The 24,867-nt window shown below is 42.1% G+C and overlaps 1 protein-coding gene across 14 annotated transcripts in view; it reads right to left on the bottom strand.

The window, feature by feature from the left end:
* Positions 1-24,616, bottom strand: part of LOC138990728 (Krueppel-like factor 16) — a 38,969-nt gene extending 14,353 nt beyond the window's left edge. For 13 of the 14 annotated variants that reach the window (XM_070382733.1, XM_070382734.1, XM_070382736.1 and 10 more), the window contains exon 1: positions 24,258-24,616. In XM_070382733.1, coding sequence (XP_070238834.1) covers positions 24,258-24,524 — 267 coding nt within the window. In that variant the 5' untranslated portion in view covers positions 24,525-24,616. Of the gene's footprint in view, positions 1-7,219; positions 15,218-24,257 lie in introns of all 14 variants that reach the window. The other variant, XM_070382747.1, reaches the window with a different exon arrangement.
* Positions 24,617-24,867: the final 251 nt, after the last annotated feature.

Genomic DNA, 24,867 nt, shown 5'->3' with positions numbered 1-24,867 from the left:
TTACATACTTGACACAAATCTATTTCATATTTGAGAGCGACCATTCTTACTCCTGGCATTAGTACAAAACAATATCTTCTTGTTCTATGAGGCTTATTTATGACTTACTCATTATTGCCAATTGCCACTGGGAACAGAGGCTTGAACGTGCTTTCATATGATTTCTCAAGTTAGCCGTATAACTAGAGTCCTGAGGTTATAGTAGAGCAGGTGTCTACAGGTGAGGAAGACGGTACAAACTGGCAGGTGGTCTGACTGTGAGCCTCTCTCAAGGAACCATCTACAAGGTGACCATCTGTGAGGACAGACCAGCCTGGCAAACTGACCACCAGACAACCAGTGAGACGGTGAAGAGCAGAGCGCTGAAAAGCACGGAAATCGTCACCGTGACATCTGACGTCTGCATGGCGTGATCACACCTCCCTGTGGGTTTTCATGGTGAGCTCCGAGGGGCAGGCAGGGTGGGTATCATCATCTCTACTCCACTCAGCTTACATCGGTTCTGCTATAATAATGAATTATGTGTTCTCTGGAAGCAACTACCCATGTCAGATACTTTATGAGATCCAAATGGATTATCAAATGAAAGTTTACCTAGAAAATTTACTATAAAATATGTATGTGTGTGTATATACAGATACATGTTTGTGTAAAAATGACCTGTTTTGACCTTTTTTTTTAAAACTTTTCCCCCATTTCTGTCACTTCTAACAGGATGGGTTGTTTTTTGGCACTGCATGATCACTGCTCAGACACACAAACACCATTTGGGGTAGTCAGTGCTTAGGCTTGCAAGGCAGAGAGCCAGTTCCTTTCTCCACAAAGCTTAATGGAACATCATCATATACTCACACGGTATATACATGGCTCAACCCCAAACCAGCAGCATCAGTACTACCCAGGACACTGTAAGAAAAGTAGTTTGCAGGCTTCTACCCCAACCCCACTGGATCAGGAATTAGGGGGAATCAGACGCAGAAATCAGTGTTTTACAAAGCCTTCCAAGTTGTTCTGAGGCACACTAAATTCTCCTAACCACTGATCCAGATGGTACCACAGTTCCAATAACATGGCCAAAGCCCACTGACAACACAGCCCTGTGTTAGGGCTCGTCTGGAACTGAAAGGGACTATCAGTTTTAATACCCAGACAGTCCTGGGCAGGCAAGGACTAATCCATTACCCTAATCGCCATTACAGATCAAAGCCCAAAAAACTACTCACATAAAAAATGAAAAAAAGTGGGGGAGGGGAAAAAATGGATCAGTGACATTATGGACTGAACACATGTTGCCTTTTGGGTGGAGAAAGAAGGTTACGCTGAAATCCCAGGAACTGTTAATGGCTAATTTAGTTCACCATTTCAGGGTAACTATGCATTTTCTCCATTACTGTTGTGAACAAAGAAAGCCTTCCATGAGAGGGGTGCCATATATCTACATATAACCACTGAGTTGTTATGTACTTACTCGAAAAAAAAAAAAGCGTGCCCAGGAATGCCTCAAACCTGGAGGCGAGAGACCTGGAGGTCCAGCAGTTAAGACTGTGCGCATCCAATGTAGGCAGTGCACGCTGGCTCCCTGGTCAGGGAACCGAGGTTCCGCACGCCGTGAAGCACAGCAAACAACACAAACAAAAAACCACCTGGGGGGAGGTAGGTAGGGCAGTGTTTTGGACAAAACGATCACTGTATTAAACTATAGGGCAGTCACAAGTTGGTAGTTTAATTTTTAAAAAGTTTTCAAATTTTTCTGGCCGCACCACATGGCATGTAGGATCTCAGTTCCCTGGCCAAGGATCAAATCCGTTCCTCCTGCAGCGGGCGCTCAAATTCCTAACTGCTGGACTACCAGGGAATTCCCTGTATTTTTTTAAAATAAAATTTGCTGACCACTGACAGTGAGCTGATGGCAGGCAGCTTTTTAGAGTCTCATGATTTTTAAGGATCTTTTTAGATTCTCAAAATACCATCCACCGAAGGTCCCAGGTCATAAACGGGGCAAAATCAGTCACCAGTGACACACAGCGCCGACCCGAGCATTTAGACCACTCGAATCAGGATAAGCTGAGCAGGTCTGTGATTCCACAGTGCTCGGGTAAGTGCTGAAAGGCAGAGTCTCTTCAGCCAACAGGATGCAAGAGGCTCCAAACTCTGCTTTATAGACTTAAACACCATGAACTGCACCCAAAACAAAACTAATAACTCGCTCAGTCCACTTAACTCACTTGGAGAGTGCTTTCCATGGTTCATGGATACCATCAGCCAAACTACGACACTGAAAATTTCCCATAATCCTGGATATGAATGCATCATGATGAGGCAGGTCACATTTCAACAAGTCGACTTTATTTTCAAAATCCACACCTGGACGGAAAATTGCCAACTTTGGCCTCAACTTACAAGCAAAAGGAGATTTCAGCAAATAAGGATCTAAGACCCTAACTGTGAACCTTAGTGACACAGAGTAAATATCCACACACTTATGTATCAGACATATCGCTACACGTGAAACACAAGTGGATGTCATGCGTCTCACTGTGCATGTCTTAATGTCAAAGCTGTGTCAATCTTCAGAGATGATCCATGTATATCTATCGAGTTTTAAATACTGTTTTCAATTTTTCACACTTTTCTAATAATAAATCTACTTAAAGCTCTACTTGAGAAAAAGAATCCTCTTCTAAGAACAAGAGGTATGACTGACTCTCCCAGTCATTATCTTCCATACAGTCTGATTACATTGTGTCCCTACTCACCTGCTCAGTCAAATCTTTGCACTTCCACTGATACACTGGCTGTGTGACTTTAAGTTTCTTTACTCAGAACCAGTTTTTCAATCTGCAAAACTAGAAAATCCTATGTGAATTAAAAAAAAACAAAAACAAAACTCTCACAGAATGGTTGTGAAGTTTAAACAAAATTATGTGAGTATGAAAGCATATCTGAAATAACAAAGCACTGTACAGATGCTGACTGCAGTCTCAGGTCTGCACCTATATTTTCTTGCGAACCTTCCTCCTGAGTATGCATCGGAAAGACAGGACAACCATGAGGATCATGGTCTGTGGGAACACGACAGGGTTCTACAGAATTCTCTTTGATGTGACGTTCACTGGCCTGGGCAAAAAATAAAAACAAAAGAGCACCAACAACAGTGGCCTCTCTTTCACACCAAACAGGCTAATTGGGCCCATCCATCGGCAATCCTAAGGACAATACTACTATAAACAATACCCTTAGTTTTCACTTTTAGGTTAGGAAAGACTTCCTAAAGGTATAAAAGATAAGCCTGATTTTAATTATATTTTTCATGTCTAGTGGACTGGTCAGCCCGTGGCTAACCTGGATGCTACTAAATGTGAACAGCACCCACAGAAGCACCAAAATGTATCTTGTGGGAGTGAAGACAGAGGCGACGCCCCTGACTGGCCTTCTGTTAGCCCACCCCTGCTTCTGAGTAGCAGCACCTCTGGCTGAGCTGCTCAGGCCCCTGGATCATAAACCCGCCAGCAGCCCCGGAACCCTCACCCACAGCGGGACGCCCTGCAGCGGGCGGCTATCGTAGCTGTGCAGGTGGCAGGGTACCTCCTCGCCCGCGCGCAGACTTGAGAGTCCCATTACTCAGTCGAGTCCTGGCCATCCCAAAGGTGGAGGGCCCCGACCAGCACCTCTCAACACACCTGTGACCTGTGAGAGGCAAACCCAGGACCTGTTCTGGGGAAGCCCCGGCCTAGTGAGCTCAGGGCATGAGAGGCTGTTTCAGGCACTGATCTAGGTGCGGGGGGAGTGGTGAATAAAGTACCTATTTCCATGGAGCACCACCTCTGAAGCAGGCTACAAGGCTGCAAGAAGCATGTTAGGCATTTAAATATGAGCGCAAGCAAGGAGGGGCCAAAGGAGACTTTTAAGACATGAGATTAGATCACTGTTTAAGAACCATCAGACTGCTGCTGATAGGGATGACGACCTGGGGAAGTGGGAAGGATAAGGAACCAGCTGTTAAGACTGCTGCCACAGTCCAGAGAAGTCATGAAGGCCTGTTTCATGATGATGAAAAGAAATAAGTAAAAGGTATAGACATGAGATTGACTTGTAAGTAAAAACCTTCATTGTCTCTTGGAGGCTATGTAACAGATGTTAATGGTTGACTGATAAATCTTGAATGTTTTTGCTTTTTCTTTTGAAATTTTTGGCTGAATCTCTGGTATTTGTTTTCAGAAAATGTTCTTTTTTTTTTCCCTCTCCCTTAAAAGCAGAGAAAGATATAAATTCCAGGGAAAGATACTAGCTACCAAGATTCTAGTTCATTTTAGTCTGATTCTAGTTTTATAAAGCCTAGTACTGAGTTGTTGGTTGTGTCTTCTGGAAAGAGGAGTTTGACAGTTTAAAAAAAAAAAGGCATGAACATTAAAGAGGGAAAAAAAACAGCCATTAGCTAATTAATGGAAGGAAGTAGTACATGGGGACAGAACAACTTAAAATTCAAGTCAAGGCCAGTGAGCTATTTGAGACTAAAGTCTGAGGATGAAATGACAGATTCCATTAAAGGTTCAAAAGGAAGACAGTGTGACAAAGTACAGTAAGGGGATGGAAGGAATAACAGCAACAGAATTACCATCGTCCTCACTGTATTCCCAACAGACCTCACGGGCATGAAACCAAAAAGTGCTCCAGGCTGGGAAGCAGATGTAGGTAGGGAACTGAAAAGGGTGTTCAAACAGCCGTCAATCTGAGGCAACAAAAGGAAGTGAAGAGCACTTGAGTCCAAGGGGTCAATCGGGATGTCGCGGGGGAAACGTGTGCAATTTCTCATGAGAAAAATAATAAAGACCTCAACAACCCAATGCTGCCATTCTCAGCTGGGAGCACACACGCACCTCCACGCTGCCGGAATGACGGGCACGGCGACGCAGGCAGCACGCGCGGGCACGCGAGCCTCTCGTCCATCTTCTGCGACGATCGCACACACAGTCTCTGTCTCTCGCTGGGACAAAGGGATCACGTGCGCCCCTGACAGCACCACTCTGAACGTCTTCAACTCCAACCACAGAGCACTCATCGCTTTATAAATATTTTCTGGAGCCGTCTTCTAACAGCCTGCTCTTACGAAGGAAGGACTAGATGATAATTAAGAGCCTGAGCTTTACAGTCAGAACTAGGCCAAGCTTTTAACCTGGTGACTTGACTTTTCTGTGGCTACTCTCCCATCTGTAAAATGAGATTTTAAAACACCTATCTGGCAAGGGTTTTCATAAGGGCTGAATAAGCTTACGTAACATTCATCAATGCTGAGCTCTGCGGCAGGTGTAAAATTAGTAAGCAATAAACGGGAGACAAAACGGAGGAGAAAAGATTTTTTACCTCCGCTTAACGTTCTTTTCCTCCCCTCAACACACAGCTTTCCCCATTTTAAATTCTTTACATTTCACTTTTGGAAATCTTATTTATTCTTTCAGGCCCGGTTCAAATGCCAAACTCTCTAGGAAAACTGGCCACTTAAAATGTATGGCAGAAAAGCATCAACTATTATTGATGGTAAAAAATCTTACCTCATGTTCTAAGTGCTTCACATATATTAACTCATTTAATTCTCCTAGCACCCTGTGAGGGAAGTACTAGTATTATCCCCTTTTTGGAAGGGAGTGTGAGACAGAAAGCAGTCTGCCCAGAGCAACACAGGAGCTCGGGGACTGGGCTTTGGACCCCGAAGCCCGGCTCCAGAGGCGGTTCTCCCCTGTACTACGTGCTGTCGCTGTCATCCAAGGAGGAGGAGTAATCACTGCAGAGACCTTCAGAGCTGACAGCATTAGAGTTGGTATACCTGGAGACTTTTTTTTCTGTACAAGCTAAAATCATTCACTACGAACAGCTTATTCCAGTCATTAAAAATATCCCTATGGCTCAGTTTCTCAATGTGCACAAAATAAAGGAGGACAAACTACTATTCATACACAATTAGGTTTTACGTTTTTTTAGGCTGCTACAGTGGTTTAATCACTAAGTCACATCTGACTCTTGTGACCCCATGGACTATAGCCCATCAGGCTCCTCTGTCCATGGGATTTTCCAGGCAAGAATACTAGAGGGGGTTGCCATTTCCTTCTCCAGGGGATCTTCCCAATCAAGGGATTGAACTCGGGTCTCCTTCACTGCAGGCAGATTCTTTACCATCTGAGCTACCCAACTCGAGTTCCATTTTTCTCAGTGCACACATCTAAAATTCTAGTTCCCATCTAGGGGACTAGGACCATAATGGAGGAGATGGATAATAGAGATGGATCATTTTATCCCCATATGGAGAATGCCGTATCACCTACTACATTGGACTGTCAAAAATGGCTGTCATCTAACACCCGGTGCAAATACAACATAGTCATCAGGAGTTGATTAATACCCTCGACAACATATACCATATTTGCAGGTTTTGATTTTATACACACACACACACACACAAATACACACATAGGATGGCAAAGATACTTTTTGTAGATAAAAGATATTGATACTACTCTTCACACTAAGGCAGGCTCAGGGGTATTTTTTTGTTTTCAGTTTTTTTGTCCACACTGTGTGGCATGTGGGATCCTAGTTCCCTGACCAAGGATCAAACCTGCGCCCCACTGCAGTGGAAGCACAGAGTCTCAACCACTGGACTGCCAATGAAGTCCTGGCTCAGGAGAATGAAACTGAATCTTACCAAAAATAAAGACAAATAAGAACATTCTTTGTGTGGGAGACAAAAAGCTAATATCTTCCCTTTTAAATCAAACTTTCTAACACAGAATCAGAGCCAAGGATAAAACATACCCGCCCAAGGGACAATGCTTAGCTTTTACAGAAAATTATAAGCTCTTGAATGAGAAAGGCTTAACAGCAAACTACTGTTTCTTCACAATCAGAGAAGTGCTGCTTTCTCTACCTGTTCTCTGAGTGCATTTCTGGAGCCTTATTTTAAGACAGAGAACATGGTATAAGATGACAATGAACTTCATGTGCTAGTTTTCTTAGGAAAGGCCACTCTCCCCACATAAAACACAGCAAAAAGGCAAACGAGCCAGAGTAAACCAAAAAAAAGAAAGTCATTGTTTCTGTTTAAGAATTTTTCAAAAATAAAGAACAAAATCTGCATCACTTGAGACAGGAACTACATCAAGTTCAACTATTCTTAAATCAGTCTCTAAATGGGTTTCTATTTAAAATAAGACAAGCTGTCACTTACCACTGGCTGTGGGTCCATATTGAGGCCTCAGGCTTCTCAAGTGGCAGGGGCAGAGCAGGGCTGTATCAAGACAAGTCTTACTGGTCAGATATGGACTGGTCAGACACAGCCTGACCTCGGAACTCACTACATTTAGCCCTGGGCTATGGATGGGAGGCAAGAAACCAGAAGGTCAAACAGCTAAGGCAATATAATGCACACTATTAAAAGGTGGCTGAAGCACTTCCAGCTCTGCAGGTGAACAGAGTCTGAACCTGGGGTCACACTTCACAGACGAGGCCATCATAACAGGCTACGCTCCCACAGGCTGAGCTTGCCTTCATTGTGCCATGTGACTTGTATGGCAACTGCTTGTTTACTTGTCTGTTTCCCTATTTCCCCACTACAGAATGGCTGTCTGATTCATTCCAGTATCCTTAGTCCAGGGATAAGTGTAAAATACCACAGGTATAAAATAAACGAGCCACAGAGAAGAAAGCAGCAAACATAAAGAAAACTCATGTCTGTGTCTTTACTGGCTCCATATTTTGCCTCAAGAATCTCTCACCTTAGATCAGGGGAGGATAACATAAACCAGGCTTATTTTATTTTTTTTTATGTTTATGTAATGCGAACCATTTAACCTCTTTGGATGCAAGCTGTCTCTTCTATAAAAGGAAAGAATCGAGACCAACAAATTCTTAAGTTCACTGGTTCCATGATTCTATGAGGGAATCATATTCTAGTAATAAAGATCTGTTGATATTAATATTTGCCAAATGCTTCCATGTGGTCAATAATTATGCTGATATCTGACACCAAGGTTGAGCCCTGACTGCGATGCCAGTCAATTGCCACATGAGCTTGAAAGGGCAAAAAAATCCCCAAAACACTATTTTTGAAAATACACGGAAGTATATAATAAATCTTAGTAAAACTGGGAAGATATAAAACAGAATTTGCTTTAGACAATACACCCTTGGCTTTGACAGGGTCTGGCTGGGATCTTTATATCGGGGAAAACATGTAGTTTAATGTTTCTGAGGCAACTGGAAATCCAAGTCACACTGAAATATGCAGCAAGCTGGTGCCTCAGGGCTGGGCTCATGTCCCCACAGGCCCAGGGCAACGATGCCCCCTGATCAGGTCACTTCCCTTCCTAGAACCCGTCCAAGGCCTCCCCCTGTGCTTGGTGTGGAACGCGCGTCCCCTCTCTGACTCCCCCGCTCCTCTGCACCAGCTCTCGGGGCTCCTCTCTCTTCCTCCCATCTGCCAATCCTTCCCACTGCAGAGGCTATGCACTCTCTGCCACACCAGTTGTTACATGGCCCTTCACATGCCTGGTTCCTTCACACCCGCCTCAGACGGGGTCTTGACTCCAACGTCATCTCTGCAGTGAGGTCTTCCCGGCCTGCCCACTTTGACAGGGCTGCCCCCACCGGCCCACGTCACTGCATCTGCCCCGCTGCTCTTCACAGTTCTTATCACGGCTTGAAATGATGTCCTCGGCTCGTTCCTTTACTTGCTTATTGTCCGCCTGTCCTGTCAGAGCCTGCCAGGTTGAACCTTCATGAGAGCAGGAACCTTGCTCATCCTTTTAACTCCTATAGTTCTAGTGCATGGAACAGTGTCTGCAAGCTTTTGGTGGAGAATCTGATAAACTTCTTGCAAAATTCATTCTAAAAAATGCAAATAGAAGTATCAAACATTTGCTGAATAAAATGCTAATAGTAATGGGAGCTATTATGTTTAAAAGCACGATTCCAGCCTCTTCACACAAAACTGCTCACTTAACTTCACAATGGCTTGATGAAAATCGATGTTATTATTCCATTTTACAGATGAGGACCTGTAGCTCAAAAAGTGAATCACAGAGAGAGTGGCATAAAGGTGATGACTAAAATATGAGCCTGAATCTTCTCTCCCAAATTTTGTTTCCTTTCTGGGTATCAGTGCCTCTGCTCTGAAATTTTCTAGGTTCTAGACTCTAAATCCACCTACATTTTTAATCTTTAAAATATTTAAGAAGTATTATAGTCCTATGATTAAAAAAAATAAAAAGGATGACTCAAATAAGGTAAGACAAGATTATTAAGATGAACTTGCCATTCCTGTCAAGATGATTCCAATAAACAAGAGAAGTGAGAAGTAATGACATTATGAAGTATCTAAAATAATTCCTATTTTTAAAGGATATGTCTAAAAAGATGGAAGGTAATCCTGAACTAGAATGAAAAAACTGACACTTATCTGTTTAAGAGTAGTATAAAGGTGGCCAGTTAAAAAAAACAACAGGGAACTCTCAGGCAGTCCAGTTCTCTGCGCTTTCACTGCAGAGGCTCAGGTTCAATTCCTGGTCGAGGAACGAAGATTCCACAGGTTGTGTGGCATGGCCAAAAAATAAATTTTAAAAAATTAAAAAAAAAACCAAAACAAAACAAAAAAGAAAACACCAACAGCATGCTAGTGAGCTAGCAACAACCGGAAACTGAATTTAAAAACATATGAATAAAAAATTTATAACAGCATTAAAAATACGAAATATTTAGGGACTGAAGTGGTTAAATTTTGTGTCAGCCTAGCTAGGCTTCGTGCCCAGGTGTTTGGTCAAACACTAGTTTGCTGTGAAAGTATTCCACAAACGTGATTACCATGTACAACTAGCTGATGTTATATGTAAAGGAGATTGCCTTCCACAATGTGGGTGGGCCACATCTAATCAGTTGAAAGCCTTCAAAGCAAAACACTGCTGCTTCCTGGGGAAGAAGGGATTCTGTGTCAAGACAGGGACAGAAATTTTGCCTGAACTCCCAGACTCCGGGCCCGTCCTATAGATGCTGGACTCAGGACTGCAACAGCAAACTCCCCTGCCAGCTGCAGCCTGCTGGCCCATCCCATGGATTTTGGACTTGCCAGCCCCCACAACCCTGTGATCCAATTTCTTACAATAAACCTCTCTTACTTTCTCAACCTCTTCTTCCCTGTCTCCCCCCTCCCCCCATATTATTCAGCCACTTCACTCTTAGGAATTTACCCGAGAGAAATGAGGACATATGTCCATACAAAGGTATGCTCATGGATGTTCACAGCAGCTTTATTTGTAAAAGCCAAAAACTAGAATCACCACCCCACTCATCGAGATGTGAACGGATACACAGATTATAGTATGTATCCATCCAATAGAATATTTCTTAGCTAAAAAAGGAATAAACTATTAATACACACTACAAAATGGATACATCTCAAAATAATCATGCTGAGTGAAAGAAGTTAAATTAAAAAAAGGGTGCATCCTGTATTCTAGGACATGCTGACTAAACTAAAGAAAAAGAAAATAAACAGTAGTTGCCTGGGTAATAAAGGGGGGGAGGTTACCAAGGGGGACTAAAAAAACTGAGGGGTGACAAATACGCTCAGTATCTTGACTACAGGTATGGTTTTATGGGTATGCACTGTGTCAAAGCTTATCAAATTATATACTTTTGATATGTGCAGTTAACTGTATAACAATTATATCTCAATACAGTTTTTTTTTTTTTTAGATATTTGTCATAAGTGTTAAAAAAATTTTTAACTTAAAAATGCCTTCCTCAGTAAGCCCCTGGCAGTCCAGGTGTTAGGACTTTGTGCTTTCAGTCCTGTGGCCCAGGGTTTGATCCCTGGCTGGGAATCTAAGATCCTGAGGTGGGGTGAGGTGGAGGAAGCCTTCCCAACAAGAAAGAATAACAAACGCTATCTCCTGACTTGGGGCCAATTATCAACAGATAACCTAAGGAACAGTTTCTATCTTGAGTCAGCCTTCTTAAATAAGAATGACCTTTAATCTGAGAAAGGTAAATAAGGATTAAGGGTACGGGGCGGGGGGTGGGGGGGAGATAAAAAAAGAATGAAAGAAAAAAATCAAAGCTGAAGATAGGAAGGAGATGGGAACAGAAGAAGGAACTGCTTTAAATTCATATTTATAGATTGAGAAAAATTACAGCATAAAACATTAAATATATCTGAAAATTGGGTAATTTCCAAGGAATCACAAATAAGTGCCATGAGAATGGAAGTAGAATCCATGCAAAATCCTAGAACGATTTGTAACAACCTGACTAATAAGGAACTGGCTTCTGAAACACATGTGTTCACGGTCCTCAGCCCTTGCTCCCTCTCCCTTCTCAGCCCTCCTCCTGGGTTCTGGCCCCCCGTCCCTTACACACCCGTGCCCTCTCGACCCGTCCCTTACACACTCACGCCCTCTCAATCCTCGTTCCACTTCTCCTCTCACGCCACAAAAGTGGCTGCAACCTTCTAAGGGGAATCATTAATTCTCTTTGATAATCTGATGAAAGCTACAGCTCAGAACAAGGTATATTTACAGAAAATTTTCCATGTAATTTTTTCAAAGGTTTCAAGAGCTCCCCTGAACCCTGGCCACGCATCCCTCAGCTTCTCAGGTAAGGAAATTCCTCACAGAATCCCAGCCTGGGTTTCCTTTTTAAATGAAAACCCATGCAAAACCAGGTACAGGAGGCTGTAGCAATGGAAAATCTGAATACTGACAAATAAAATTCCAACAGGACCAAGGATCTCATGATACTTTCATGGGTATGTTGGGGAAACAGTTCAACTAGGCAGGTTCTTAGGTTACCTAGTGAATGCTAACTAGTAAGACTTAGGAAGGAAGTTTCTAGTGATTATTCTGTCAAAGCCCATCCTCTTGAACATTTGTTTTTAAAAAGGTGATTTGAACCAAGACAGAGAAAGCATGCTTATCAAATTTTGGATAGAAGTTGTGACCGTGAGTAGCTGGACCTTAGACTCTGAATTTAAAACATATTGACTGATTCAGCCTAGAGATGAAGCAGTCAGGAAAGATCCTCAGCTTCAAAGACCTTTCCATTCACGTACTCTCCTCTTCCTCAACTACAGTAACTGATGGAAATTTACTGCACCCGCCAAAACTGCACATTCCTTGAGAACAAGGCTTAAGTCTTATTTATCATCAAACAGCACCTTGAATGTCAGTATCACAGCTTGCTTGGGATACATGATGCTACGCTAACAAACAGCTCCAAAATCATGGTGCCTCCAACACAAGGTTTCATTTCTCAGTTACATTAGATGTCAACCGTGAATTGGCTTCAGCTCTGCTCCATCATTCAGGAATTCTGTCTGAAGTTCCATCATTCTGGGACCAGCCCCAGCTAAGGCAGGCTGGTTCCATGACAGAAGGAAGAGAGCCACTGGCAGAACTGCAAAGCAGAATCTAAAACATCTGCTCAAACATGGGACATGCCACTTCCTTTAACGTTTTATCAGTCTAGGAAAGCCAAGTGTCCAAACCTGATGTCAACAGAGTGGGAAATACAATCCTCTGACAGAGAGGACCCTAGGAGAGAGGCAACACATACTGTGGACGATCCCACAGTCCACCACAGCGCCCTCTGAAGGAGAAGGTGCGCAGGAGCCGGCAGCAACTATTTACACGCAAGCCACAAACCACAGGGCAGAGGCTGTCTCGCTCACAAACGCACCAGCCGCACGCGGAGCCGGCCACATGGCGGAGGACGCGCTAAATGCTAAGTGAACAGTGGCTAAGATGAACAGGGGATCTGGAACCAAAACCCCTGTGACCAAGTACTACACCTGCCAATAACTGACCTAGCAGAAAACCACTTTTCTCTTCTGATTCTGGGATGGTTGCTGTAAAGATTAAATAAAAATATATGAGAGAGCACCATGAAAATTGTGCTTTTTTATACAAATGCTGTATCTCTAGATAGTCAAATTAAGATAAAATTTGATTTTAAAAAATTCACTTAAACTTTCAGGGTAATATAATACATCATATCCTGCATTTATTTTCAAAGCATCAACTTGCAAGTAAAGAATGAGAAAAACTAGACTTCAAGCAGTCCACATGAAAAAGAGACAACGTTTTAGTTGACCATAAGCTAAATATGATCAAAGGATAATGCTGCCGCCAAAAAATGTGATACAAATTTCAGGCTGTATTAACAGAAGCACAGTACCCAGATAATAGCTTCATTGTCTTCAGCAATGGGCAGTCCACATCTGAGGCCGTCAGTCAGTTTTGGCCACTGTATTTTGAGAGGTTATTGACAAAAAGACTTTGTCATGAGTTTAGCAATGTGCACGGAGAAAGGTCTGTAAACCATGTCATGTGCATATGGTTGAGAATTAGGGCTTTTTTCCCCCCTTATTGTGGCAACAAGACTCAAGCAGGATTTAACAGTCATTTTCAAGCATTTTAAGAGTTACTGTGTGTAAAGAGAGTTAAGTTTCATGTATATAGTGCCCTAGACAGCCAAAGACAAGTAAGTGAAACTTAAGAGGGGAAACAAATCAAGTTCAATAAGAAGTTATTTCTAACACTCAGAACCCTAAAACAAGGAAGGGTGGATGACAGCACAGAGATGTTCTTGAGGTGATCCAACTGGACAGAAGTCACACAAATCTTACTCATTCCACTAGGTAACCTAACAGTTTTGAGGCATTTGAAAATGTCCAAACAGTATTTCTCCTTCCTGATTAAATAATACTATCAATACTACCAACAACAAAGAACAAAAACTGAGGTAAGAAGTAAAACAAGAAGTTCTTTGGCCTGACAAATACAGAAAGGCATGCTGTTGAAGGAAATGAAATTTCAAGGCTAGATAACATTTAAACATGGACAGAGTCTAGGTCTGCACGGAAGAAATATGTTTAGTCAAAACTGTATTTGTTCTAGAAGTTGGTTTTTCTTGTATGACCTCACTCATCAATTGCACAAAGGTGCAAAGGATTCGACAGTCCCTACAAAGGCCCTTGAGCAAAAATTTGCTAATGCTAAACTAGTGTTACTGACTGATTTGTATAAGGATTCAAACTTCCCAAGGCAAACAATCACACGGGATGCCACTGGCATTTAAAATGGTCCCTTGTTAACATCTTATTTTGTTTCCTTAATCTGTTCAAAACCCAGCACTTGTACAATCTCATTCCCAGCTTTCAACTTCCAAGTACTCTGGTCTCTCTAATAGGTCATAAGTAGTAAAGATAAGTGCTCAACTTATCTTTATATCTTGGCCCCTCACTTTCAAATCACTCACAGTCAGCTCAAAATTATTTGTTAAATTTCTTTCTTTTTAATGAAATATTAAAAAAAAACTAATGAGCTTTTCATTATATTTTAACTGTTACACAAGAGAGGCGGTCACACTAGGCTGTAAGGATACACTGGATATTATATTCTTGTTACAGTGAGAAGTGAATAACCACTCTTTACCGAGTATCTTGGAAACAGAGCTCTCTTTCCTTGGAAGTGTTCTTTGTATCATAAAAGGGCACACTGGACAGGATTTCGAGGCACACAGGATTTTCAGGGTACTGACGCAAGTTACTAACATCCCATTTCCTGTCCTCACTACAGGTACATGTGTGAACGCTGAACTTAAAAAATAGGTTCACTGACTTATTAAATTTGTATGTGCCTTTCCGGAATATGTGTTAGTTGCTCAGTGGTGTTCTATTCTCTGCGACCCCATGGACTGTAGCCCACCAGGCTCCTCTGTCCACAGGCTTCCCTGGTGGCTCAGATGGTAAATGAATCTGCCTGCTACGCATGAGACCTGGGTTTGATCCCTGGGTCAGGAGATCGCCTGGAGAAGGGAATGGCTATCCACTCCAATATTCCTGCCTGGAGAATTCCATGGACAGAGGAACAGGCTACAGCCAAGGGGGTCACAAAGAGTCAGACACAACTGAGCAACTAACACCAGTATGCATATATAAAGTCGGATTTTTTAAAAATCTATTCTTCCAAGACAAAAAAGTCAGGGAAAGTGTAAAGGAAAAAAGTTGCATACCTATCCTCTACCAAGAAGGATGAAAGTTTAGGACTTACTTGGTACAGGTTAAGGCTGGTTTAGGAACCTGTCACTGGATTTCCTACACTTGATGCTCCTCCCCCTCCTCTCTTGTCAGCACCATCAGGAACCACACAGGTCATGGGAACAAAATGCTCTGCTGCAGAAATCAGAAGAACAGTTTCATATCTCACATCAACCAGAGGACAGAAACGGCCTATACTCCACTGGGAAACAGGAGAATGAGGCAGGAAGGAGATAGTGAAAGTCACTCAGTCTTGTCTGACTCTTTGTGAGCCCATGGACTATACAGTCCACGGAATTCTCTAGGCCAGAATACTGGAGTGGTGGTAGCCTTTTCCTTCTCCAGGGGATCTTCTCAACCCAGGGATTGAACCCAGGTCTCCGGCATTGCAGGCAGATTCTTCACCAGCTGAGCCACAAGGGAAGGCCATAAGGAGATAGAACAGTAACTAACTAAAAGTGCTATTTTTATTTTAGAGACTCATGTATTAAAGAAATTGTCTTTAAATAATGGAAATATGTACACTTTAAAAAACTGCTTAAGAAGCTGCTAGAAATTATAATATGTGTTGAATGTTTTCTGTGTATTGGGCATTCTTCTAACTGCTCGACATACATTAACTTGTGTTCACCCTTCATCACAGCCATATAGGGTATGACTGAAATCCTCATTTTACAGATAAGAAAAAGGAGCCACAGATTAGACAGCTTGCACAAGATCACAAAGCTAGGAAAGGGACTGAGATTCAGGCAGGACAGCTCCAGAGCTCACTCTTACGGATAGGTTTCAGTATGTTAGGGGCTTCCCAAGTAGTGGTAAGAACCCACCTGCCAATGGAGGAGAAGCAGGTTTGATTCCTGGGCCAGAAAGATCCCCTGAAGGAAATGGCAACCCACTCCAGTATTCTTTCCTGAGAAATTCCATGGAGAGAGGAACCTCGTGGGCTACATCCATGGGGTCACAAAGAGTTGGACACGACTCAGTGACTGAGCGCACACACACACGCACAACACTATGTTAAATTTTGACATCTGAAGGTCTTTTTGAATCTATTAGCATTAGTCACATAGAAAGAAAGTTTTTCAAGACTGTATGGAATTATTAAAATGCTTCCACAACCAGCTTGCAGGATTAGATGACTGAAGCCAATACATTACTTCATTTAAATCACTGGTACCTAATCTAATCTAACTTTCCATTTAATGTATCTTTTGGCTTTGTTATACTTCCTGGTAAGTGCATCTGGGTACTTCTTATACACTTAGCATTGTGCCTGACAAAATGTCACTAAGAGTACTTTTACACAGACTAGATCTGTGATGTTACTCACATGAGTACGCATTACAGTAATTCTTCTACTTCTCAAGTTCTGAATGCAATTATTCAACAGACATTTGAATACTTAATGAACACCAAGCAGTATGGATATGAAGATAAATTAGATGGTTTCTGCTCTTGAGGAAAGCCATAGTTACAAAATAATGAAACCAGTGCTTTGGTGGAGCAATGACCAAGGCTCCAAGGAAACAGAGTTCCTCAGCATGACGAGAATGAGGGTGGCTCCACGTTAAGGCATGGAGATGGAAAGAGCATTGCCTTCTTAGGGAATATCAAGCAATTTAAGTAGCACTACAATGCAAGGTTTCCAAGGAAAGCAAGGGAAACAGTGATAAGAGATGAAGGATGAAGCTGGAGCTAGATAAATAAGTTGTGTAAGTCATAATAAAGACTCAAGCATTGCAAGGGTTTAAGCAGGACACTGATAAGACCAAACGTGCTAACAAAAGTGGCTATCACACTTTCTATTTTAAACAATGGTACCCCGATTTCATGAAATCTTATGCAAACGTCCACATTTAAAACAGCAACATAAAACTGCGCTGGTTGAAACTGGAATGAATATGCTTAGAATGAACCCTTTACAGAATATAGCTTCAAAACCACTGCTTTTCAGAAGAATTAATATAGCCACACAGATGTGTTTTATTTACTTCATGCCTCTCTTTCCCAATGTGAATCTAACGTCTCAGGTGCCAGGATTCATTCTTACAGTTTCTCTTCAATCATAGAATCTGAGGTTACACAGCCTCAGATATGCATATGACACCACCCTAATGGCAGAAAGTGACGAGGAACTAAAGAGCCTCTTGATGAAGGTGAAAGAGGAGAGTAAAAAAGCTAGCTTAAAACTCAACATTCAAAAAACAAAAATCATGGCATCCGGTACCATCACTTCACGGCAAATAGATGAGAAACAATGGAAACACTGACAGACTTTATTTTCTTGGGCTCTAAAATCACTGCAGACGGTGACTACAGCCATGAGATTAAAAGACGCTTGGGAAAAAAGCTATGACCAACCTAGACAGCATATTAAAAAGCAGAGACATTACTTTGCCGACCATCATCCCTATAGTCAAAGCTATGGTTTTTCCCGTAGTCATGTATGGATGTGAGAGCTAGGCAGTAAAAAAGGTTGACATCAAAAAAGAATTGATGCCTTCGAACTGTGGTGCTAGAGAAGACTCTTGAGAGTCCTTTGGACAGCAAGAAGATCAAAGCAGTCAATCCTAAAGGAAACCAACCCTGAATATTCATTGGAAAGACTGATGCTGAAGCTGAGGCTCCAACACTTATGGACACCTGATGTGAAAAGTTGACTCATTAGCAAAGACCCTGATGCTGGGAAAGACTGAAGGCAGGAGAAGGGGATGATAGACAACGAGATGGTTGGATGGCATCACTAATTCAACGGACATGAGTCTGGGCAAAACGGCATGCTGTGACCCCCACGCTGGGGACACTACTGAGCAACTGAACAACAACATTAGGCCTTCAAAAGTCAATGGCAAAGTTATAATATAGGAAAAGGAAGATAAAAATGATCAGCTTTTTCATTTATGAGTTAAACTATAATGTAAGTGACTATCCTTTTTAACCTCAAAGTTAGAACTTATGGGTGGACAAATTCTAGTGTATTTATGGCCACAGGATATTGAAAACTGGTACAGTTTTGGAAAATATAGGATATATGATTGTAATTGGTATAATGTAATTTTTTAAAGATTGGTACACTTGTTTTCTTAGTAGTGACTTTGTATCTGAAAATGCTTCCCCATTCATCACTTGAGAATCTGTTCTCCCACCTTTTAAAATGTGGAGCTCCAAGTGAGATCTCTGAAAATGATCTTCAGTGAAACTGCTTATCTTTCTCATGGCCATCTAAAATGTCCCCAGCAATAACATGTAAAACTGACTAATGATATGCATATGCCTCTCCTAGCAATTCACTACTCCTGATTCTTCACAGTGAGATATGCTCATTAAAAAAGCAAGATTACCATCCTACAGAAAAGGTATATAGTGATTAATTTAACATGTTTTATATCAAGATAATTATATTCACTTTACACAATTTAATCAAATCCTTACAATCCTCTCTACCCTCTCCTTCCCTGCTGTGGGGAACATAACCACTTAAACAGTCTCGAAAATTTTTAAAGTATCATCCCCTTTATAAATAGACTGATTAAAAACAAATGTTCAAAACAACATTTAACACATATTAAAAGAAAGTTAGAGAATCACCTCACTTTTCTTTATAGGATATGACACTGGGAAGAAACCAACAACCATCCTCTATCTATCTATCGAGCATTAAAAGTTCCCTCCTAGCACCTGGCTCAGAGCCAACCAGTGACAATTAGTAAAAGGAGGAAGAGGGGACAGAAGTTCAGGATACCAATTAACTCTTCCATAAATCATTTGACCAACATGTACAGCACAGTCACTTCAAGCATACGTAAGATATGGTCCTTAAACAGAAATATAAACGTCTTTATAAGATAAACACCCTCTCCATATGATAAACTCAGTCCAAAATCTAGCATTCAATGCGCCATTTCTGGGCACACTCAACACTCCCTAAATTTGCAAAAATAACCAACTATTCTGCTATAAATTTGTTTGGGATGAAGATAACTCTCTTTGTTATAGTAAAATAAATGTTACCACATGCACTTTAGGGAAACAGTTTAATAAATTACTCACTTATATTTCTTTCAAATATAAAAGCCGGAGAATTTGCAATCATTAACAAAATAACAACAACAACAAAAAAATAGCTTTTTACAAATGAAAACATACTTGAAAGTAATCCTACAAAAAGGTACAAAAAATCCTCACATGTAACTAACAATCAAAACAACACCCAATCTCAAACATTTAATTATATATTCAAGTAGAAAGTTTCAGAGTAAAATTTCCATCTCTTTCCCACTTAAGGGAAGTGTTTTGAAAACTATCCCATAGACAAAATAGATATTTTTTTAGAGACTGTACAATTACTATGTTGATTTCAACAATACATCAAATAAACTTAGAATAAATGCTAATAGGAATATTAAATTATATACAGCGTTTAATTGTCCTTGTATTAATACAAAGAAGTTCATAAATTATCTTAAGATAAATCTGTATTTTTCCCAAGTTTGTGAAAACTGCAAAAACCCTTCTATATAGACTAACTTCTGATTAAACAACATTCAATAACAGATTCAAACAATCTTTCAGATAGAGGAGCTGGGAGAAAATAGAGGACAGTTTTTACAAAAGAACTTTGATGCTAAAGATAAGATGATCCAACACTAAAAACCAGTGTGACCAGAGGCTTCCCCAGTGATTAGGACTCCAAGCTGTCACTGCGGGGGGCACAGGTTCAATCCCAGGCTAGGGAACTGAGATTCCACATGCCACGTGGTATGCGAACAAAAAATCAAAATAAAAAACCCAGTGTGACGAGAGTATGCAAAATATAAACACGGAACAGTAAAACCCTTTAAGTAGAATGAGTAAAATGCAATTTATGGGATCATCTATGACTATAAATCTGAACTCAGCCTTTCTTATTTTTAAAATTTTTTCTCCAAATTTCTGCAGATTACAAGGTCTAAAAACTTTTAAAAATCCTATAGACTTAAACATCTTTATTATGGAGAAGGCAATGGCACCCCACTCCAGTACTCTTGCCTGGTAATATTTTATACTTAAGAAGTCTACCAAATATTTAAGAACCCAATTTTATGTAAAATATGTTCCACTGATTGTATTTTACAGAAAAGAAAAATTAAATGACATTTTAAAAGTGACTTTGGGTTAAATAATGATACTAATAACATAAATCAGCCTTAAGTCCCAATTAAAATTTCTGATCATTACCCCTATTCTCATAGATATTGGCACAAATATTTTTAAAATGCAGTAGTCTACTTATTTTTTTGCATATACTTAAAATTTTTTTAAATTACATGCCCTCAATTATGATAAACCCAAGTAATGAAATTTTTACCTATGTTCTAAATTAGCAATCCTTGAGACAGTCCTTTGAGATTAAAAAAGCAAAACAAAACTTGAAAACATTTCTTTTAACATCACAATTTCAATCTTCATTTTTATTCATTTGTTCAGGAGAGGAACTAAGAGCCTATACTAAAAAATTAATGGCATCATTCAAGCTGTTCCCTTAATTTTTATAATATTCAATTATGCTAAGAGCAATAAAACTGTGCCCATTATCCCAAAGTTGGGCTCTCAATCTATATTCAGCATGAAAATAGTTTCCTGCTTTCTGTCTAATGCACAAGAACAAGACAAAAAACTATTAAAATGCTCAAAAGATACTCCAACAACACTTATATACTCAACATTTAGCTCTTAACCTTCAAATCCCTTCTCTAGGAATAAGATTTCTCTAAAGCTAGGGAGGAAGGGTGAGACTCTTACACAGCCAGGCATGAACAGCATAAAACAAATCTGATTAATTATCCTTAATTAAGTTTGTGTTCAGTTCCTCCCTTTCCCCTTTATCCCAACATAAAGTCTGAGCTAACACATAAGCAAGTTCTACTCATATTAACTCACATTCCTTTTTTTTTTTTTTTAATATCATCAAAGCCAAATGATTTTGGAATGAAAACTCCCCAAGGACTTCATTCAGTATCTCCTGGGATTCCAAATAAAACCCAACTGCACTAACAAAAAGAGAGAGAGGAAAAAAAAGCTCCCTTGAAAGTTCCAAGAGTATGCAGTTGTTCTTTTATCAAAATAGATTTTTCACAAGTGACCCAAATAGAATTACAGCTTAGGAAAATCAAACCTTTAATTCTGAAGAATAATTTGCACCTAGAGAAAAATCTCAGGTAATGGTTTTCACTGCATGTGGACTTTAGACCAAATCTATTTATTTGGATTTTGCTGAAGTCTGGGTATAACCACTTGTTGGCCTTTGCTGCGGGACCACCGTCCTAGTGAGAGTATCTTACAACAAGCTGCTTTGATACCTTAGTAACTGAACAACCTTGGGTAGGGTTCCAGACAAACCAGACCATAAAATTTTGGCATTTTAATTAGGTTTCAATGTACTCTGTAAACGGTACAGCACAAATCAGATGGCAATTTTTCCATTCAGTTAAAACCTTACTTAATAGGCAGCATATAAGTGGCACAACTTTGAATTCAGGAAACCCATAAATATTAACTTTGCCCCAAAACACCTTAGGGAAAGGGACAATTCAAGGAACACACTGATAAATCTTAACATTATGTCAAAAATCTGTTCTTAAATTGTTGTATGACAACTGACTTTTCAAAAATCAAATCACATTTGGTAAATAACATATAAAAGGGATTATTATTTGAAGGCACCCTTTAGGGAATCCTTTTTGTAAAATTTAGAATTTTCATATAACATAAGTAACCACTACTTGTTTTGTAATCTTACACTTGTAAATATCAAATTTCTTAAAGTTAAGCACAACTGCTTAAATTCTTCCCAGCGTTACTGCGCTTCTCTCTCTTTCCCAAGTTTTAAAAATGTCACCCAAAAAACCAGCTGTTCATCTGTAGTAGAATATACAACACTAGAAAAGTCAAAAAAGAAATTAAGTGATTCTTTAAAATGTGAAATAGAAATGTATGGACTCCCAAAGACAAGTCAATGAACTATTTTGGCAATGATCACAATAAATGCCTGATTAAAATGATTTTTTTTGAAAAATCAAGAAACTCATATCTCAAATCACTTTCCCATGTGCCTTTGTCACCTGGAGGAAACTATTCAAGAACTGTTTATCTCCATGAACACATGACCTCCACGATGGCACCAAGGTCAATGAGACTTACAGGAGGGGGGATATGCTGATTAAGTACTGATTTGCCCAGTTCTACAGTTCCCTTTAGACACAGATAAGGAAGGAAGACAAACAAAAAGTTATTTATATAGTACAGGAAATGATGTTCTAAATTGTAACATTTAAGTACCCCATTACAGGATTGTATACAGACATATGTCAGCAACTGCCATAGGAATAAGGCCTAAAAGGGGCATCAGAGCACAGAACCAAGTACAAAAATAGCTGCAGAGAAAGAATTAAGATGGTACACTGAAAAATCCTCCCTCACATCTTGTACTGAAAACCTTTGGTATCCTGGCTACGACTACCAGGACTTAATTTCAAAGTGAGAGTTCTCTCTTCATAGAACTTTTTGAAAATGATGAATAACTAAAGATCCATAAACAACCAAAGCAGCACCCACGTATTAGAAATGCTTAGGTAAGGAGAAAGTTTGTATAACATATGCGGAGCCTGCCAATTAACATGAAATTCACCAGGCGTCAGGGCGTTCCTGATTCTTTACCAAAGACATTTCCTCAACGGTCACAATCCCGCACCTTTCACAAACCAGAAGTTTTCTTGGATGAGATTTAAACTCTAAAATCTTCCCAATTACCCACTTGGTAATCATCTGTTTAAGCTAGACTTCCACTCAAAAAAATCTTTATCATGTGAAATTACTATAATGGAAATTTCCGAACAACTTTCCAACATGAAAAGAAATTATCTTACAGCTAGCACCTGATCTTTTGAAAAGTGTGTGGAGAGCAACTCAACTATGGATGATTCGTTCCAACGTCTGGTAAATAGGTTGCATGCATTACAACAGCGGAAAATTAAAGAGGGAAAAAGGAATGAGCAGAAGCAGTGGTTATTCGCAATCAGCAGAGGACTGCACTGATAGCTCGCTTCCAAGTTACTTTCAGGGAAGCTCCTGATTGGTGGGTGGCACGGGGTCAATGTGATTACTTAACCCTGGCAGTTATAACTAAACTCCACTTTGATGGGCTCCAAAGCTTATTACCACCAAAAAAAAAAAAAAAAGACGGCTGCTGGAGCATATCAAGTACTTCGGTGTCCTGCCTCTCTGTTTTTCTCGCAAAACCCGGAGCCTGACACCTGAAACTCATCAGACAAACACCATTTCGTTTCAGGGCTTTAGGGGTTCGTATTTATTATTTTTAAAGTCCACTGGGCATCGATTCAGTTGGGTGGTGGTGATGGTGTGAAAGATTAACCCAATTCCTGCACATACACACACAGGGAAGAACTCCTGACCATTCAAGCAGTTCGCTCTCTCCCAAGAAACTTTTTTTTTTTTTAAACATTTAGTCCTAAAATAACCATCAGCAACAAACATCCAACACTGGCATGGCAACGTCCACGCCTCATACCCTAATGCTACCCACAGGCAGGTCTGTTCGTCTCCGGTCCCTGTGCAGGGGTGGTGGTGGAGGGGGGGGGGCCCCCTCTCCCTTTAGTCCGGTCCAGCCAGGCTTCCCCCGAGTTTTGCTGTAAAGATCTTCCACTTTCGCTGCCCCGGGGGCAAAATGCAAGGCGCCTCGTCCCCAGGAGGAGTTTCTCCCAACTGCCCGACAAACATTTCCTGAGAGCTCAGCGGACCCCCCGCCCCGCGCGCACCTGGCCCGGCCCCTCGCCCCCTTCCCACACTTCACCCCCCGAGAGGGGCCCACCTGCCCTCCCGCCGCCGGTCCCCACGGCCGGGTCGCCCGACCGACTCCCGCCCGGCGGCGGCACTCCCCCGGCCCCGAGCGCCCGGCGCTCCGCGGCCGACCCCGAAGGGCAGGGACGCCAAACAGGCTCCCCCCCGCAGCCCCCCAACCCCGTGAGAGAGACGCCGACCCCGCGACGCCCCCCAGAGGCCGGGGACCGCGCGCCTGTCAGCACCCCCGGAAGGGGTCAGGCAGCGGGCTGAGCCCGCCGGCTGCCCGGACGGCTCCTGACACCCGCTCTCCCCGCCGCCCGTCCCCCACCGCACTCACCTGGCGGGCTCCGGCCGAGGGGCCAGCCGAGGGGTTGGGGGCTCTTGGCGTGGAGGCCGCGGGGCCTCCCACCCGCCGGCGCCCGCTCCAGCCGGCGCGCGCCCGGGGCCCGACGCGCGCCCGGAGCGCAGCGGGGAGGAGGGGGCGCGGGGACGCGCGAGCGCCGGGGGAGGGGGCGCGGGGCGCTAAGGGGGGATCGGGGGCGCGGCGGGAGCAGCGGCTCGGCGGCGTCGGCGGCGAGAAAGCCGCCTCGGCCGCGTCCGTCATGGCGCGCGGCGGCGGCTCCCTCCGGCCTCCCGGCTCCCTCGCCTTTAGTTTGACCTTTCCCTCCAGTGTGTCTGACGGAGAGCGGCGGTGCGCGCGCGTGTGTGCCTGTCTCTCTGTGTGTGTGCGCGCGCGCGCGCGCGCGCGCGGGGAAGGGGCCGGGTTCGCTCCGCGACGCCTGACGTCACTGCTATGGCAACGGCAGCCCCGCCCCTTGCCTCCGGTTTTTCCAGTCCCGCCCCCCTCCCCCAGTGCACGTTCCGGGGCCTCACGTGCTCACTCACACGCACGCACGCACGCACGCACGCACGCTCGGAACGCGCGCGTCCAGATCGTTGGGAGGGGT

Source organism: Bos mutus, chromosome 14, assembly GCF_027580195.1.
Source record: "Bos mutus isolate GX-2022 chromosome 14, NWIPB_WYAK_1.1, whole genome shotgun sequence".
In the NCBI taxonomy this organism is placed as follows: domain Eukaryota; kingdom Metazoa; phylum Chordata; class Mammalia; order Artiodactyla; family Bovidae; genus Bos; species Bos mutus.
The sequence above is the reverse complement of the archived record's forward strand: the minus strand, read 5'-3'. Positions and strand labels throughout refer to the sequence as shown.